Source organism: Canis lupus, chromosome 25, assembly GCF_011100685.1.
Source record: "Canis lupus familiaris isolate Mischka breed German Shepherd chromosome 25, alternate assembly UU_Cfam_GSD_1.0, whole genome shotgun sequence".
Lineage (NCBI taxonomy): Eukaryota > Metazoa > Chordata > Mammalia > Carnivora > Canidae > Canis > Canis lupus.
In genome coordinates this window covers 4,353,953-4,373,965 of record NC_049246.1, presented here as the reverse complement: position 1 = coordinate 4,373,965, position 20,013 = coordinate 4,353,953, and the positions used below count along the sequence as shown (strand labels likewise).

Sequence of the window (20,013 nt, the reverse complement as noted above, 5' to 3'; positions counted from 1 at the left end):
GTGGCAAATAGAGCTAATTGCATAACAGATATTCATTCTACCCTTCTTCCTACTACTATGCTCAGTAAAACACTAAATATTCCAGCCTTTCTTGCAGATACAGGAGGCCATATGATAGAGTTCTTTTTTTTTAAGATTTTATTTATTTATTCATGAAGAGACACACGGAGAGGGACAGAGACATAGGCAGAGGGAGAAGCAGGCTCCCCACGGGGGGCCGGATGTGGGACTCCATCTCAGTGCCTCAGTACCTCGGGATCAAGACCTGATCCCAAAGGCAGATGCTCAACCACTGAGCCACCCAGGTGCCCATATTATGCAATTCTAAGCAATGAGATATAAGGGGAGACTCTGGGTACAGCAGTGTTAGAAAATGCTTTGAAAGAAAGCAAATTTGACTGGCCTTCACCTTTGCCCTTTGCCCTTCACCTACTTCTTTCTATGAAAAAGAAAGTGAAGCGGTCATCTTGTGAGCATTAGCCACTCATTAAAGGATGGCAGAGCGGAAAGTCAAGTCAGGAGCCTGGAGGAGCCACTGTGCCAACCCCAACAAGGATAAAGAATCAGTAAATTTACAAGTAGTGTTTGAATTCATATTCTATCACTCCCAAGAAGTTCAAAATCTTTCTCTAATTATCAGCCTTAATAGAAAGTCAAAACTGTCTGCATTCCATAAAGAGTATGCATCTGAATTTCATAAATATTGTTTTTATATAAAGAATAAGGCTTAGTATACTATCTTCTGTCCTTGAATAAAACATTTCATCACTGGATATAGGATCCTTGGATCCCAATGTTTTTTGTTTGGTAGTTGGCGACTTCCACCACCAGCTCCTAGGCTAGATTCCTAATCCCTGCTGTTTTTGCAGACTCCTCCTGATTCCCCTGTGTAAGAAACACCAGATACTCATACATGCATCTGCCTAGAGAATAAAGAGAACCAGTTCCTTAAGAGCCTGAACTTTCATTATCTTTCCTTTCTGCTTGGTACATGACCCTGCTCTTAGTTTTTCTAACGTTTCTTTAGTCCTTTACTGAAGAGAAATAGAATTCTCTGCCTCCAGATCTAAACCTCTTAGAGAAACACATTTTTTTCAAGAATAACACAAATTCATAAAAAGAAAGAATTTTGTCAACATGAGTATGTTACAGTCTGAGGTAGCTGTGAGAAAAACCAATCAAATGCTTATGTATGCTATAAAGTATCATACCATGTCACACCAGCACTTGCTGCTATTCTCCATAAGGCTGGAGCTAGCACTGAGGATGAGTTATCAAGCAACTGAGAATCAGAATATTTTATGTTCTGTAGGTAGTATTTTATATTTTATATTTTATAGGTAGAACTAAAATTATATCCATAGTTAAAGAAAGACAAGGCCTAAAATAACCCTTGCAGTGATTTCTAAGTACCACAAGATGGAGATATAACTCCATGATTTTTCCTGACTGCAAGACAAAAATAAATTTCTGAGTTGAAAATGACAGAGGTGTACAAAATAGGTTATTTCTCTCCTGATTTATGATTAAAAAAAGATATTTTTATGTATTTTTCACTAAAGGTCTGCAGTTATTCAATGAGCAATCTCTGTAGCGCTCCAGTCCTCAGGACCTCTGTGAATATAGCAGTCAGTTAAGTGCTCTACATAAAACACGTTAAAAAACATGTTATTTCTGATAGGTAGTATAGAAGGGCTGTTGGCATAGCACAGTATAGTCAAATGGGTCTGGGTTTTTTTAGAGAAACAGAATCAATTTCCACATTTCCAGACTGTGATTCTGAGCAAATCACTTAATTGTTTTAAGCTTAGTGTCAAATGTGTTAAAGGAAATAATATTAAATTTTAGCTCATGGGGTTGTGTAGTTCTGCCAGTTTAGCAGAGTATTATATTTATATTTTCAGATAAAGTACCCTTGATTTTTATAAGATTTCCATGTTTTTCTAGATATTCTAGAAATAAAAATTCAGTGTGAGTTCTAAAGAAAAGGCTATTTCCAAGCATATTCTAAATCCACCATAAGCCATGCTTTACGTCTCCTCCACATTTTAAAAAACAAACGTTTAAATGAATTAAAAACAAATACATGTGCTTTGTAAAGTAAAAACATATAAATTTAAGTAACTTATCAGGAGGAAAGGGCAGCCCAAAGAAAATTAGGTAAAGCAGCCAATAATTGTTTTTTTTTTTCATGTGATAGGGTAATTTTATAGGTTCTCTGTTGGATTTTATACATTATGTGTATATGTGTGTTAATGTGAATATGTGTGTGTGTATATCTATACATGTGTATATCTATGTTCTGGAGGAAATAGAATGGAAATGTTTTTAAATAGGTATGATATATATTTCTGTGTTTAATAGGCTCTTTTAGGTTGCAGGAAGTAGAAACATTTTCCACCTGGACTGACTATTGAGATTTGAGATTCTTTTTCTTCCATTTTTTTTTTCCATTTTGTTTGTACCTGCAACCCTGCCCAGCTTTATAAGGGGGAGATTAAGTTGAAGGATCTACTATAGGATTCCTTACTTCCTAGAAACAGTTCCACTGAACAAAATATTTTATTTGGAATTTTCAACAGTCTTTAAACTTTTTTTTGGAACCTATCTAAAAAAGAAATACATAATTTCTTTCCTTCAATTATTCTTTTAGTTAAACCAGTCTTTACTCACCACTGGCATTTGTTCATAGACACGGATAGAAGACAATCTATCTACAACAAAACAAATATGAACAATTAATATTTTATCACTTTGGGGGCAGCCCCGGTGGCGCAGCGGTTTAGCGCCGCCTGCAGCCCAGGGCGTGATCCTGGAGACCCTGGATCGAATCCCACATCAGGCTCTCTGTATGATGCCTGCTTCTCCCTCTGCCTGTGTCTCTGCCTCTCTCTCTCTCTGACTCTATGAATAAATAAATAAAATAAAAATCTTAAAAAAATATTTTATCACTTTTAACTCAATTTATAAAACATATACATAGTTGCTTTGGTACCTGAAGGATTTCCAGGGATTTTTTTCCATTTTCTCTTCTAGAGAAACAATTTGCTTTTCTAGTTGTTCATTCAGTTCCAGTTGTGTCTCATAACGAACTTTCCATTCACCACCTGAGTGAAAAGTAGGGGGATAGGAGAAAATCAACTTGTCACCTCTCATTTATTTACAACATTAATCAGCTCAATCTTACTGCACTTGACTTTGTTAGCAATATAGATGAACTAGAATGAACTAATTTTTAAGCATGCATTTCTCTATTAGATAGGATCTTTGAGATTGCAGACAGTAAATTCAGTCAGATTACTACACAGCCAGACCTCACTAGGACTATTGTGATTCCTGGTCTTCTCACTTCCTATTCCCTTTATCCTTCAGTTCCTCACATACCCTTACACAGAATTTTATTAGAGGGACTATTAGGAACATGTTTCTTTCCTTGTAACCTGAAATATCCATACATAACAGTCTAAATAGTTCTAGCCTCCATCTAATGTCATATTCTCTTTTTTCCCTTTGCAAACAAATTCTAAAGTCTGTTTTACAATTACCACTTACATGTTTGTTACATATAAAATACACAATGCTTTACATATATTAACTAATTATTCCTCATTTGAAAAAACTTCGTTGCCTATTTTACAGATGAGGAAACCAAGGCTCAGGCATGTCAAATAATATTCTTAAGGTGACAAAGCCAAGAATGGGGAAACTGGGGCTTCAGCCCAGTTTTATCTGACTTGAATGTGTATCCTCTTAACCGCTGTGCTAAAACATGCAGTTACCTATTCAGTCATCTTCTCTTATCCTTAAACAGGTTTCTTTCACCAAACCCCTTTGGTTATTAAGACCAAAACATTTGTTTTATTGTTATAGGAGGGGAGGAGCATACAGCCTAGAACTAAAACATCTTTGGTCAGCTTCAAGGCCCAAAGCTATTTTCTTTTCTTTTTTTCTTTCTTTCTTTCTTTCTTTCTTTCTTTCTTTCTTTCTTTCTTTCTTTCTTTCTTTCTTCCTTCCTTCCTTCCTTCCTTCCTTCCTTCCTTCCTTCCTTCCTTCCTTTCTTTCTTTCTTTCTTTCTTTCTTTCTTTCTTATCTTGAAAGTACACTTTATAGAGAGAAAAATGATGGCTTGCTTCTGAACCTTAATACTCTTTATATATATGAGGCAATTTCAGCTCCATCATAGCTGACAAGAAAAATCTAAGTAGGAAGAATATAAGCATATACTACCAGCCTCAACCTTCTAACCTGGCCACATGTCTCCCATACCCCCTCATCTCTAGCAAATAGTGTTCCAAAAACAGAGGCAGGAACCCTCTCCCAAACTGAGGTTGAAAGTTATTAATCCAAATGCTTCCAGGAACGAGAAGGAAAGAGGAATCTGACAGACTGAACATTTATCCAAAAGATACCACTGAGTTCAAATAGATGGAATTACCAGTATAACTGGCTAGGTAAAGTCTCTCTCTGTAATTGGACCTCTTTCCCCACCATGGAAATGGGGGCTTCAGATCAAAATCAGAACAGTTACCAAAAAATTAAGAATGTAATTCATTTTTAGCACATCTAACTATAGTTTGGAAATGTTTACCTCCACTTTAAAATATTGATTTAGAGATCCTCAAATATAGGTAAGCCTAATAGTATACTATCATGTATTAATGTTAATAAGTGCAAGGCCCTGGATGTAATGATGTCAATATTCACATTCCCCAGTGTGATGAACTGACTTCAAATGTACACCTTCAAATGTGTAATTCCTTCAGGTACAAAGATGGCTCCGGATTGTAGAAGACAAAAGACAAAGAGAAAGCAAATGGGCTATTCTTGAATTACAGGAGAAAAATTTTAAATGGGGAAAAAATAGTCTTATGGTCTTGTAGGGTCATATTGTGACTTCCATGGCCCCTTGACACTTTTGCCTTTGTAGGCCTCTTCCTCTATAAAAAATATTAAAAATTCTATTTTTACTACTATGCTGGTATAAAGACAAATATAGTCCAGACTGGATCATATTCATTTTTTCTTCTGATTTTAAAATAAAATATCTCATTGGCCTCTAGAAGTATCATCAAGGGTCCTTCATAATGCGCCCACTATGCCTAATGGATGAGTCAGCTGGGGCAGATATGAAAGAGAGCTTGACTAATTCTAGGTCAAATTAATAAAGAGTACAAACTAATCTGTTCAGAGCAAAGAATACTCTGTTCTTAAGCTATCTAGCTATGAGTAATCATTGAGACTGATTTCCAGAGTTAATTTGAAATATCTTTGTTTGATATTTTTGCAGCTAGTTCATATCTAAATCTAATCTGTCCTCCCTGTATTAATTATTGCCTCATTGCCAAAGTTGATCTGACAATGCATTCAGTGCTGTTTTGATCTTGCTGTGAGGAGAATGATACATAAAACAGGAGAATCTATTTTAGAAAAATCTTAAGCTGCATAAACTAAATGGACCCAACTGATTGGTTGCTGCTGTTGAACTGACAGGAAAATACAAACAGAGCTATCAAACAGTTAAATAATTAACATCGATCTGTTCCAGTCTATTATGTTTCAAATTCTAGTAAGATAATGTATACATTATTAACAATTCATTGATTAATAATTAATCAATTAAAATTCAACTGCATAAAGACTACATAAATTACCAAAACCTGCAGCCATAACTGATTTACATGGCTAATACCAAAGTGTGTTAGAATTTCTGATTCCGCAACAAGTGGATGGAGGCCCACAAAACTGGAGATTAACAAAATTGTTTTCTTTTCACAAAACAGCATTGGCTCTCACAAATCACATGAACTTTCTACTTATCAAGTATTTCTTTTTTCTAAAAGAGAACCACACTGATTATTTCTTTCTCTACCACATTTTGTTCCGTGATAATACAAAAGTACCAAAAGTATTAATTCTTTATCCATCTTTAAAATGGAATAATGTTTAAGCTACGTTCCCAATTGGGAGTAAGAGTGGCAGTTAATAATGGCAAGTTTTTTTAATAGTCTTGATACTAAGGGAATTTAAGAGACATTTGAAACACCTGAATGAGAGATGTGGCGCTATCTTTGAGATAGCCACAACATGCTTGAAACCAAAAAAGATGATCCCTGATCTTCAGCACAATAGCAGCCAATCTATAAAGCCCAACAATACACTTACCATAAACAATTATTTAAAATACAGATTACAAGGCTAAAAATTTGGCAGAAACATTTGTGTCTCTTGGTGGAAAAAATACCCAAAGCAATACTTCCATGAACCATTGCTCCTTCAGTAACTCTAAAAACAAACAAACAAAAGCATCACTCTTTTTAAAAGATTTGTTTATTTCTTTTTAGAGAGAGAGAGTGTGTGAGCATGAGGGTATGAGGGGAGGGGCAGAGGGATCTTGGCTAGGATCAGTACAACAGTCAGCAAAACCAAATCAAAAATTGAAACGTTTTATAAGTTTGATTTATGGCCAATTTTATGAATTGACCTTGGAAGAGGACACTCATAAGGTAAGAGAAAACTAAATTATGGTGTGCCTAGGTAGCTCAGTCAGTTAAGCATCTTGCTGTGGGCTCAGGTCATGATCACAGGGTTCTGGGATCAAGCCCCAAGTTGGGCTCCCAGCTCAACAGGGAGTCTGCTTCTCGCTCTTTCTCTGCCCTTCCCTGTGCTTGTGTGCTCTCTCTCCCTCTCTCTCTCTGTCAAACAAATAATAAAATCTCTAAAACAATTAAATTAGATACAGCCCTATCTTTTAGATGTTTTTTTGTTGTTTTTTGTTTCGTTTTTTTTTTTGCCTTAGATAGCAGTGTTAACAAAAACAAAGCCCTATTAAGCAACAATGCTAAATAATACATTTTAAAGTGTTTAAAAGGACACAGTTGAATTGATTGAAACTTGACTCTATATAGACTTTAATAATTCAGTCATGTTTGTGTTGATCATTGCATTTATAACAGTGATGAAGTTATGTTAATTTGCAAAGTCTTGTAAAATAAGAAAATGTTAATAGGAAAGGAAAAGCCTAATATATGGCACTATACTGGGCACTAAAGATACAAAAATAAGATAGATACAGTCTATCATTTTATTCCAGGGTTTCTTTCTAGTGTAAAATCTCTTACTTTGAATAAGGTGAGAATTCTGGTTGAACTGTTATTACTGCCTTATAATCACAAGTCTTCTGCTATCCTTCATACAGGTTCTGAATATTTCTAATCAAGGCTTTTGTCTGATATTTTATAGTTTGGGCTGAAATTGGGAGTACAATCATTTAAGAACCCTATTTTTGAACTGGTTAGTGCTGTTTTTTTTTCTTACATAAACATTTCTTCCATTACTGCATCCAACCATTCATAATTCTTTACTAATACAGTAGTTTTTCAATTGATCTCTGGAAAATTCTGGATATCAAATTATAAAAACTAAAAATTATAATAATTTTATCTCTTCCTAATAGCTACAACTCTTATGTCTATTTCAAATTTTATTGCTTAATGGAAACTTTCAAAAATATTAAATTTTAATGGTAGCATCTGGCATCTCTGTTTTGTTTTCTTCCCCCCAGGGGTAGTAATACCTCTAATGTTTCATTACTAAATAATAGGCCATTTTAAGATAAATAGAAGTATTCCTCTGTTTAAAAAAAAAGACAAATTGAAGTTTATCAAAACATATTTCTAGCATTTACTGAGATGAATTAGAAAACTATTTGATCTGTTAACATATTACCCAATAGCCAAAGGGGCTTAGGGATAGAAACCATCCGATAAATGAAGATTAAAAAGAGCTCAAAGGAGAGTTCCCAGATGGAGATGTAAATTTGTGTGTTGTCATTATACAGACAGGATTTAGCAGCATCTGATCAAAGATCACCTAAGTAATGAGTGCATGTATCAAAGAAAAGTCAGAGCACTGAGCCCTTGGGCACTCCCAAGTTTTCAGAAATCATAAAGGTGAAGAGAAATAAGGAATGGCCAGTAGGTACAAAGAAAACTGAGAATATGGTATCCCAGGAGCCAAGTGAGCAAAGTGTTTCAAAGATAAGGGTGACCCCTTGTATCAGTGCTAAGTCAAGTGAGATGAGGACAAGAGTTGACACTGGATTTAGCAAATTGGAAATCACTAGTCATCTTGACAAGAGCAGTTTTGGTTGATTCGAGGTAAAACTTCTGTTCAAGAGAGAACAAAACTATCGTCCCTGTGCTGGGCAAATCTAGCCCATTTCTAATCCTAGATGAACAAGAGCCTCAGAGCCTCAGAGCCCAGAGCCTCAGTAAATCAAGTTTCTCTTCTCTAGATGAAAAAATATTGAGAAGCAAACTTGAGCATAAGAGGTTGAACAAGTAGAGGCTGAGTGTGGACTTTGATGCCAGAATGCCTACATTCAAATGCAGATCTATCACTCAGCACTTCTGTAGCCTTGAGAGAGATTTAGAATCCATGAGTCTCAGTTTTTCATCTATAAAATGGGGTAATAATATCGTTTTCAAAGGGTGGTTTCAATTTTTAAAATACACTTAAAGCTCTAATCACTGCTAATTCTCACTTTTTAAAAAAGTCATCTGAACGTGTTCTTTCCTCTTCTTTATCTTGTCACTGAACTTTAAGATGAATTTCAGATTTTATTAAAACATAAACCACTTCTGTACTCACTTTGGTAGCACATATACTAAAACATAAACTATTTTTTCTGCACAGAGTTTCCTATGAACCCTAAAGGCCACTATGGGAATGTGAAGCCCCTTGAAGTTGTATTTGCCATTTAGCCTAAAAATTAATACAGTTAATAAGCCAGATAGACTAAACAAGTATAAACATGTAAGAGTGGAAATAGAAACCACTCTTTTGAAGAGTTCTGCTGTACATAGAGCAGTGAAAGATGACACAAGAGGAAATGTGGGGCCAAAGGAGCTTTTTCATGTTTTTTCAACAAAATAAATCCAGCCCATTTATATGCTGAGGACAATTGCTGGAGTAATGTCCTTGGTAGGTGAGAGTAGATAGGATCTATCACATACGTGGAGGAGTCCCTTAGATAAGAATATGCAGGAGAACAGGAAAGAAGGAAGAGGATATACAAAGATGCACGTAGGTGGGTAGCTTTCTTGGTAGAAACAAGTGGAAATCTTCTCATTGCTTCTCTTTCTCTTTGAAGGTAAGCTCTTAGCTGATAGTGAGATGGGGAGAAAGATGATGGAGATTTGGGGAGAGTAGCTATGAAAGGATCATCTAAACAAATGTACCCAGAGTTGCCACTTGTGCACGTATTTCTTCTATGATATTAAAAATTAATAAATTCATTTTAGTACTCCTTTAATATTGTTCCATTGGCTTCAGGATCAATACGAATTCATTAGCATCATATTAAAGACTACTCTTAATTTGTCTTCATAAGCGTTAATCTCATCTCCTGATATATTCACAGGACAATCTATATGCCATTTTCATCAATTACTTAAGAGTTCTCCTCAAATGGCACTATGTTTAATGCTCCCTGTGACAGATTATATTTTCCAAAGATGACTGAAATAATATACCCCCACCTCTATGTTCTTCTGTACTATGAACTTGATAAGTAGAGTTTCCTACTACATCCCTTTGAATCTGTGACTGTTTTTGACCAATAGAATATAATGGAATTGATGTTGTACCAGTTCTGGGAGTAGCCCTTAACCGGCCTGGCAGTCTCTGTCACTTGTGCCTTTTTGAATGCTTGCTGTTGGGATACATCCTCTTGGAACCCAAGCACCATTCTGTGAGAAGCAAAATCTACAAAAGCCATGAGTAGGTATTTCTGATAGGCAGTACCTTGCTGGGCTCCCAGCCAACAGCAAGTATGAGATACTAGCCATGTGAGTCATCTGGGAATGCCCAGCCCAATTGAACCTTCAGATAACTAAGCTCCAGACATCTGACTGTAATACATGAGACCCCAATTGCTAACCTCCCAGGTTTTCAAGCCCCTAAGTTATAAGGTGGTTTGCTATGCAGCTATAGATAACCAGAACTGTTCAGTGCTGATGTGGTAAATAGAAGTTGTCAAAGCGTGATCACGTAGGTACGTGATCTGGGATGAAATGATATGCTACATGATCTTAGCAAGCTATTTAAATTTCTAAATTCCATGTTTCCATAAATAAGGTTAATAATAATCACCTCACCTGACATAGTTACTGGCCTTAGTTAAAGAAAGGGTATGTGTTTCTGACCCCTCCACCTCAGGGTTTAGCTTTGGCCCCGAGGAAAGAACTCTATCATTTTACCTTTTCTTTTTATACCCACATACCAGTTCCGCTCCAAGAGAAGATACTAAGTGATAATAAGATTTGTTAGGCTTACATTTTACTAGTGGGCATGGTTATTGCATTGCATGCATATTTGTGAGTGTGACTTGTTTTGTCTGTAACTGGTTAGATGAGAAAATCCCAGCTAGTCTCGCCAATTCAACTATTTGGTAAGTGCACTGACAGTCTCTCCTGACAAAGCCAGTTATATATTCCAGTATAAACGTGGAGACATAGGAAGCTACTCCAGATGTGGGACAGAGTAGTGTTCTCCATTCAAGCCTTAAAAAGAGCCTTGGGAACTAAGAATAGTAGCATTTTATTTATCATATGGTTACTAATTCTGTTTGTTTCATGGCTTCCCCAATAGAAGAGGAGAGAGGTGTAAATGGGTTTAAGAACCAAAGTCCACCCCCATAACCCTAATAAACTCCTACTGTTCTTTAGCATTCATTTCAAGCCCTGTCTTCTCTGGAAAAGTTGTCTTTATGTTTTTATCCAAGTTGTGTTAGGTTCCCTTAACTGAGTTTCTATTTCTCCTTTTGCAGAACTTAATTCCTTTCTGAGAACTGCATTTTAGTTTGATACTTTCTCCCAATAGTTAGTAAACCTCTAAATGGAAAGGTTTTCCATTTCAAGTGTTGACAAATGGCAGGGTCTCAATATTTGTGGAATGAATTAATATCTTATACATTATAAATTTTAAGGATATATGGGTATGTGGGTGTGTGGATGCATGTGTATGCACACAACACTCACCCCCTGCCCTTCACCATTCTTACAACACAAATAGCCAAAACCTAGATAAAGATTTTAAAGTTATAGCCAAATCCACAGAAGTTAAGATATGAGGGGTATTACTTGAGTTACACAGAAAATTTGTGACATTTTATTATTTACCAAAAACAATAATGTATTGGTGTCATGTAACAAAGGTTTTCCTAATTGATGAACATTTTTTTTTTTGATGAACATTTTGAACTTGAAAGTAGACAAATGATTATAGAGTAACAGGTTTGACACTGAAATATTAGTTTTAAAAGCCTCGATAACAAATTATTATTAATGCTGCCAAAAAGCTGTACTGAGACCTGGTACTATTATTTCCTACGTCTAATTTGATGCACTATAGGTATCTTGGTAAACTAAACAATAATTATACAAGAGTCATATATAAAAATATTTACTTATATACCTTCATCATCAGTATTGAGTTTGGCTTCCAGTTCCGCTATCTTGTGTCTTATTTCAAGCATTGATAGTTGCACTATATCCCTATTATTGAAAATATCTTGTTAATTATGATCCAGTATAATATAAAAATAATACAAAGTAACACACAACTACTTTAGGAGCAATTTATTATGAAACATCACTTATTGAAGGCATGGTTGAGAATCAGAAATCAAGCAAGTGGAGGATTCTGATAACCAAGTTCCACAAGGACCGTAATGTGTACTAAAGCTCAGAGGCTCCTAGGTAACCATTAGTCACCTTTACTCTTAAATGATCCCAAGAAGTTGTTCTGGTTTCTCAAAGCCCAGCAAATTAACTGCAAATTATCAGAGAATGGAAGACTTAGGGCAATGGGTAACTGACAACCAGAGACAAAGAGGAAAAGAGAAACACACACACACACACACACACACACACACACAAAACCACATACACACAAATAGCATTCCAGAGATTATCTATTCAGGACATTAGTAAATTAGTACATTAATTGTCAAAATATGATGAGAGAACCATTTATGCAATATGTATTTTTTATTGCCTACTATACATCAAGGCATTGTGCTATGTTGAAAATACTACAGTGAATAATTAAACTGGGCAATGGTGATAGCAGCAGCTAATTTCCATTGAGTGCTTATCATAAGCCAATGTTATATGCTCTGTACATACTTTTCACTCAATCCTGGTGACAACCACATGAGCTATTATGATTTATACACCAATCTTCGAGTTGAGAAAACTGAAGCTTAGTGGTTTATTAAGTTGATCATGTAGTTACAGAGTGATAAAAGCTGGGATTTGTATTTATGCAGGATTCCTCTAAAGTACTTGCTTTTATACTCTAAAATTCCTAAATTTATACTCTAAAATTCCTAAATTTATACTCTAAATTCCTCAGGGAACACATAATCTGTCCTCAGCATGTTTACAGTTTAATATCAGCCCAAGAAATAACCAAGCAATTTAAAAAGTGTGTTAGAGCTACAACAGAGGAAAGCACACGGAGATTTAGGGACACAGAGGAGTCCAAATCTCATGGGGCCTGCTGGTCAGATTGGAGGTATTAAAAAAAAAAAACAAAACTTAAAATGTGTCAAAGATTTAATACGAAGTATAATAGTGAGTATTTTAAGAAGTATATAGAAGGCGCGTCATTTTTACAAAATGCCACCGTTTCTTAAGTTCTTCTAAAGGGATGATGGAGAAGCCTAACTAAACAAAACCTTTGGAATTTGAAACAGAAGCTGAAGTCAGCGCAACATGAAAATCAAACGCATATTTTAGTATTACAGTCTGTGCACACAATACACTCCATCTGACCTGATCCAAAGACAAGAATCCTGCCTCCAAACCTGCCTGTTTGTAATATCAAACGCTTAATCAAAGGGCAAATGCTATGACACTGTAAAACACTGGTTTTCGACGTCGCAGGTCTGCCGGGGCTCGGATCACCCTGCAGGCCTCACGTCGGCTTCCGCTTCCCACAGCAGGACGCACGCAGGGGCAAGTCCCTGGTCGGCGCGCGCCTGGCCCTGCGCTGCGCCGCGCCGCCCGCCGCTCACGTCGATGGGTTTCTTTCAGCAGCTCCATTTTAAGGCGATCGGTGCTCACCCGGTCGAAGTTGTCGCCTCTTCCTTCCTCCATAGTGTCAGGTCAGAAATGTCCACGCCCTCCCCGTCTTCCAGCTTCGACCACAAGAGCTGAAAAGCCACCCGGAACCCGGGAAGAGAGCGCCGTCGCGAGCCGTCGCCGGGGCGCACCGACTCCCCGACTCCCAGTGGCCAGTGGCCGCTGCCGGCGCCGCGCTCTCACGTCACAGGGCGGCGCCCGGGGGCGCAGGAAGGCGACCCGAGCCAGTGCCAGTGCCAGTGGCAGAGCGGGGCCCAGGCTGGCCCAGGCTGAGCGTCCTGGGAACACGTCAGAAAAGGGACCCAAACTGGTGGAGGGGGATGTGCACCAGCTGGATGACTGTAAGGAGTAGGGATCTGCTGGCCTTAAACACCGACCCATGCCCATGCCCGATGTTCACTTTGCTCTTAGACCTTGTTAAGGGAAGTACTGAACAGTAGTTTTTTTTTTTTTTAATTTTATTTATTTATGATAGTCACAGAGAGAGAGAGAGAGAGGCAGAGACACAGGCAGAGGGAGAAGCAGACTCCATGCACCGGGAGCCCGACGTGGGATTCGATCCTGGGTCTCAGGACCACACCCTGGGCCAAAGGCAGGCGCCAAACCGCTGCGCCACCCAGGGATCCCCTCAACAGTAGTTCTGGCTGCGCCTTTCTTGCTTCAGTTTACTGCGCACAAGGGTTCTGGTAGGAGTGTCTGAAGAGAACTTGAGAAGGCACTGCCTGAACTGTTTCCAGTACAGATTATTTTGTTTTGCCAAGTGTGGGAATTGTCCCTGGACACAGCTCGAAGCTGCTTACAACAGCTTGAAGTTTCATGCCTGTATTTGTAATCACAAATTTTGCATTTTGCTCCTGATGTTCTGTGCTTTAGTTATCCCTGCTCCCATCCATCTTTGAGTAGAAAGATGGGCTGCCTTGACCTCTGATTTCTCTGGTACACTTTCCATATCCTGAGTCAGTTTTAGAAGTGTGAGCACGGGACTGTTTTCTGACAAATCAACACAAGTACTCCGGTAAAGAGTTGTTTATTCTGCTGTTTCATCTTCAGTGTTGAGAAGAGTGACCCTTGGTAGTGGTCAGTAAATATGTATTGTTTATGCCCATAAGATACTCCTTCAAAGATTTTTTTTTTTAAAGCATAAAAAGCGTATGTGGTAAATGCTTGTTTCATGTGGTAAATGCTTGTTTCATTTGGTTTATGCTTACCAACATACTTTTGGAAACTCGATAATTCATGGGAAAAATAGAAAAAACTTTTGGGACCTATGGTTGCTACACTTAAAAGTTTGTATAAAATGGTAAAATGGTTCATTGGATACATGCTGGAACTAAGGCAAGTCTTCAGTTAGAAAGTGGGTTTTAAAAGAGAGAAGGGAGATTCTGGAAATTTGGAGACTGTACTGGGGGCTGTTTTAAGAACAGGGACAGTTTGGAATTCAATTGTTTGAACTGAGTGTAAGTGTAATAAGTAGCACACTCTACTGCCACTGTTTAATGTCCAAAAGAACAACCCAGATTTATAGGCAAAAGAGAATTTAAAGCATTTTGAAGAATCAGTTCAATTAATAGCAATTGAAGGTTATTATGTACAAAGTGGTTTGTAAGAGATGGTAAATAGGTTATTTTAAAAAAACTACAGTTAATTAATTTATTTATTTATTTTATTTATTTTTTTTACTACAGTTAATTTAAAAAGAAGTATAATATGAAATAATTCTGTCAATTAAGTCATGTGGTATGGCAAATCTTGTATTCCCACTTTTTTTGCTCAGCCTCAGACAGGTTGTGGGGAGCAAGTTGCAGGTCTCCTCTCACTCACCAGTTTCTATTTCCTGCCTTAGTGGCTTTCTTCTTTCTTCTCCAGCCAGAGTTCGTAGTTCTTTCCTCTCATAGACTGAAGGGGTGGAGGTGGGCGTTAGCTGGAGGACAGTAGAGGGATAGTTATGTACTCTTTCAAATCTTTATGATTTACACCTAAACAAAAGCTCTTGAAATATCAAAAGCCAAGAATTAATGTTTTTGTTCTCTGGTTTCTTTGTAGAGCCTTGTGCTTCTTTGGGTCAGGAGGGTCAAGAATTCTCTCCACCTCCAATGCTACTTCCAGCTCACTACTTTTCCATCCTCATGTAAAAACCACTCCTCTGATATGGATGCCTTTTTAATGTAAAAAAATTAGATTTTAATTCCAGTATAGTTAACTTAGTGTTATCTTAGTTTCAGAGGTACAATATAGTGATTTAACAATTCTATACATTACCCAGTGCTCATCATAAGTATACTCTTAATCCCCTTCATCTATTTCACCCATTTCTCCACCCATCTTCCCTCTGGTAAACCATTAGTTTGTTCTTTATACTTAATAATCTGGTGAGTTGGTCTCTTTTTTGTTCACTTGTTTTTTAAATTCCGCCAGTGAAATCATATGGCATTTGTTCTGACTTATTTCACTTTGCACCATACCCTCTAGATCCATTCATGTTGTTGCAAATGGCAAGGTTTTATTCTTTTTTTATGACTAACTTTCCATTATATATACCACGTCTTCTTTATCCATTCATCTATCAATAGGCACTTGGGCTGCTTCCATAATTTGGCTATTATAAATAATGCTGCAGTAAACATAGGGGTGCATTTATCTTTTTCAATTAGTGTTTTTGCATTCTTTGGATAAATTCCCAGTAGAATTACTGGATCATTTGGTAATTCTATTCTTTTTTAGGAATCTCCATGATGTTTCCTACAGTAGTTGTACCAGATGCATTCCCACCAAGAGTGCACAAGCATTCCTTTTTCTCCACATCCTTGCCAACACTTGTTTCTTGTGTTTTTGAGTTTCACCATTCTGTCAGGTGGGAGATATCTCATCCTCACATCTGCGTCTTCTTTGAAGAAATGTCTGTTCATGTCTTCTACCCATTTTCAATTGGATCATTTGTTTTTTTGGTGTTGAGTTACATAAGTTCTTCATATATTTTGAATACTAATCCTTTATCAGATATAATTTGCAAATATCTTCTCCCATTCAGTAAGTTGTCTTTTAGTTTTGTTATTTCCTTTGTGGTGCAGAAGGTTTTTGTTTGTGTTTTTGTTTTTTTATTCAGTAGGGTTTTTATGGTTTTATGGCTTCAGGTCTCACATTAAGGTCCTTAATCCATTTTGAGTTTATTTTTCTGTGTAAGTGGTCCAGTTCTTTTCTTTTGCATTATAGCTGCGCAATTTTCCCAGCACCATTTGTTGAAGAAATTCTTTCCCCCATTGCATATTCCTGTTTCTTTGTCAAATATTAACCATGTAATCATGAGTTTATTTCTGGGCTCTCTATTCTATCTCATTGAGCTATGAATCTGTTTTTGTGCCATACTATTTGGATTACTATAGCTTTGTAGTACACCTTGAAATCTGGGATTGTGATAACAGTTTTGTTCTTTTTCAAGATTGTTTGGCTATTCAGGGTCTTTTGTGGTTCCATACAAACTTTATTTTGTCCTACTTCTGTGAAAAATGCTGTTGGTATTTTGATAGGGATTGCATTAAATCTGTAGATTTCTTTGGGTAGTATGGACATGTTAAGAGTATTTGTTCTTCCAATCCATGAGCGTGGAATATCTTTCCATTTGGTTATGTCATCCTCAATTTGTTTCAATGTTAGGAGTATTCCAGAGTACACATCTTTCACCTCCTTGGTTAAATATATTCCTAGGTATTTTATTTTTGGAGCAATTGTAAATGGCATGCTTTCCTGATGTAACACCATCTACGCCTTCTCCTTGCTTCTACTCAGAGTCTTGAGAGTCATGCCTTGTCTACTGCCTTTGACATTAGAAGTGGTCTTTCCAACTGAAAGTCTTCTCCACAACCTTGCCCTTCAACTTGCAACTCTCATCGCTTTTATCTCCACTCCACTTCCACAGCTATAAAAACTCTGAATTTGTCATCAGAGTGGCTTTAGCTCAGAAAATTTAAACTCAACAATTGCTGTCTACCAAAACCTCATTCTTTCAGCTCCCAACTCAGTTACTCCCTAAATAGCAATATTTTATTAACTAGGGATATTGTCTGTGGATCCTCTTAAACCTGCAAATGCTGGGACCTTATTCCTTACCACAGACATCTTACTTCTTTGATAAGCACATTCTCGCAACCTGCTCCTCAGCTGGCTTCCAAATTTGAACAAAATAGATTGGTGTGTGTGTGTGTGTGTGTGTGTGTGTGTGTGTGCGCGCGCGCCTATGTAGAGGACACTTTCCATTAGTCTGTTTCTTCCAATGAATAGCTTCCAGGGTGACCAAACTTTTTTCATGTATGACAACTTTTTGCATAGAATACATCTGAAGATATTATTTGGGTTTTTCTCATCTATGTTCTTAAAGACTTTAAAATTCATCTTTATCTTTAAATATATTATGAATAGAAAAAAAATTTGAAGAAAACAAGCTTTCAGAAACAACACAATGTTTTAAGTATTTCTGTTGCTAAACTAAATACAAAATGGCAATACCCATTAGGAAGTGTGTTTAAACCTGAGTTTGGCAAGAATAGATCAGAGAACTAGTTTCTGTTTAAGTAGAGCTTTATTCAGGCTTACTGAAAAAACGAAATATAAAATGATTTCTGCTTAACAAGCCCTAAGCTTCACTTTTCTTACCTTGCCCTAAAATACCTATGAATACAGAGAAAAAGACAAAAGCTCACACTATCACCAAATCTAAGACTTATGACCTATTTGCTACTAACTTGGGCAATTTTCTACCAACTACCAAACCAGTGGAATGGTAATAAAAAGAGAAACTAGCGTTAAGCAGCTGGAAGCAAAGGGTATCTATAAATGCCATTTGTCCTTCCTTATCTACCTCTGTTTAAGAAAAATGTCTGGCCTAACAATCACTCTACTGTGTAGGTCCCTCCTTTTTGAGGCTAGTCTATGACCTCTTTCCTTTCATACTGTTCTCTTTTCTTAGAAAAGATCCAACTAAATAGTAACCTCTCTTAACCTCACTGTATCTGCTTCGTATTCCGTAAAATGAAGGTTGCAATAGTGTGTGAATGTTATGAGGTTAAAATGAATTAGCCTACATAAAAGCACTTAGAACATTAATGGTTCACAGTAAGCACTACATAAACATTAGCTATGATTATTTCTAGACAGCTGGTGCCTGGAGGTACTCCCAGGAAACTACCCCATATAGCATGAGGGAGGGACAGTCTGTAGAGGCAAAAGTAGGAAGAACCCTGGTAGCAGTCAATATTGAGTACTGTTCTTTTATACACTGTATCTATTGAGTATCAAAGAGCCAAGCAGAGCTTAGTAAAAGTATACACTATACAGTGAAAACTGGGCTAAGCAGCTGTGATTTTTTCAGTTTCACTGGGCCACAGGGTATACACATACTTGGTATATTTTGGAGGTGTCTGCGAGGGCGTTTCTGGATGAGATTAACATTAACATTTCAATCAGTACACCTAGTAAAACAGATTGCCCTCCCAAAGGCAGTGGACCTCATCCAATCAATTGAAGACTTGAATATAACAAAAAAGGTAAGAAGGAACTCCTCCTGCCTTTTTCAGTTGGTGTACTAGTCTTTTCTGGCCTTTATACTCAGACTGAAATGGGCTCTTCTTGGGTCTGGAGCCTGCAGGCTTTCAGATTGGAACTTATACCAACAAGTTCACCTAGTTCTTGGGCCTTCAGACTTGTACTAAAACAACAACACATCAGCTCTCCTGGGTCTGCAGCTAACTGAATGGCTACCTTAGGAATTATTCTCAGCCTCCACAATTTTGTGAGTCAATTCCTTGTAATGAATCTCTTTATACACACACGTGTGCACGTGTATATTTATCTCATATACTCTAATGGTTCTAGAACACTCTAATATAGAAGATATTATGATTGTGTCTATATTAATCTGAAAAAGAAACCCACAACCAAGTGAGCAGAGCAGAATGAAGTGAAATGGACAACTAAATACAAATTTAACAAATACAATTGTGACAAATCAATTTTGCTGACCTCTGCTCTAACTTTGTAGACTTTAGCATCCAATATTTGTCATTCCACATCTCAAACTTAAGGCAGAGACTAAATAGAAGCTATTTACCAATTCAATTTTATTTCCACATTATCCCTGGCCTTAGAGAAAGGATCTATCAATTCTAAGTGTTCCCAAAATAAATCCCGTGAATACATTTGAGGCCAAGTAATTCAGAAACAATTTATTCATAAAGAGCACTTTAAAGATAGTTTTGAATGAAGTCTAATAAACTAGCAGCCATTAAAGGTTCAGAAATATTAGAATGGACAACAGCTATGAAAATCAATACCAATCATTTAAAATCAGTAAACAAAAATAAAATGCCACTGGGTATTTACTTATGTATTTGTACCTTATAGGTCTGTGAATGTCCTGTCTTCTGCCAGAGTGGAAACTATTATACCTCACCCACCACCATGGATTAAGCCTAAAGTCTTCACATTCTTTAGCATGATTGTAAATAGAGCTTTTTCTAATAATTTGTTGGTTTTACCATATAAAATCCCAATGACTAAATCCCAAAATAAAAATATATTTACCATTCAAAAAATTGTTCATATTTTTAATAAATATTTAAGCCTTCTGAAATAAAGAAGTAGATATGGTAAAGCGATTTCTTAAAGTACTTTTTTGTCCAATTCAAGTGATGATAATCACTTCAAATTTTAATAATTATCATATACCAAAATTTCCTAGGCTCCTAGATCAATACCAGTTTAAATCCAGAAGACTTGAAAATCTCTTTGTATTCATTCTAAATCAGAAAGACCATTCCACTTCTGAATAAAGAGATAAGCTACCAAATAATTCTATAGACTTCATCTTATTTTC

The 20,013-nt window shown here is 36.8% G+C and overlaps 2 protein-coding genes across 2 annotated transcripts in view; both read right to left on the bottom strand.

The window, feature by feature from the left end:
- CCDC169 (coiled-coil domain containing 169) overlaps nucleotides 1-13,653 on the bottom strand; it is a 43,082-nt gene extending 29,429 nt beyond the window's left edge. The window contains 5 exon segments of the mRNA XM_038573278.1: nucleotides 2,674-2,714; nucleotides 2,996-3,017; nucleotides 3,019-3,107; nucleotides 11,476-11,555; nucleotides 13,131-13,653. Coding sequence (XP_038429206.1) covers nucleotides 2,674-2,714; nucleotides 2,996-3,017; nucleotides 3,019-3,107; nucleotides 11,476-11,536 — 213 coding nt within the window. The 5' untranslated portion in view covers nucleotides 11,537-11,555; nucleotides 13,131-13,653.
- The window catches only part of SPART (spartin), a 47,337-nt gene continuing 29,997 nt past the window's right edge, over nucleotides 2,674-20,013 (bottom strand). The window contains exons 10-12 of the transcript XR_005378326.1: nucleotides 11,476-11,555; nucleotides 2,996-3,107; nucleotides 2,674-2,714 (exon numbers count right to left, since the gene is read on the bottom strand). The gene's annotated coding sequence lies outside the window, so the exon portion shown is untranslated. The remainder of the gene's footprint in view (nucleotides 2,715-2,995; nucleotides 3,108-11,475; nucleotides 11,556-20,013) is intronic.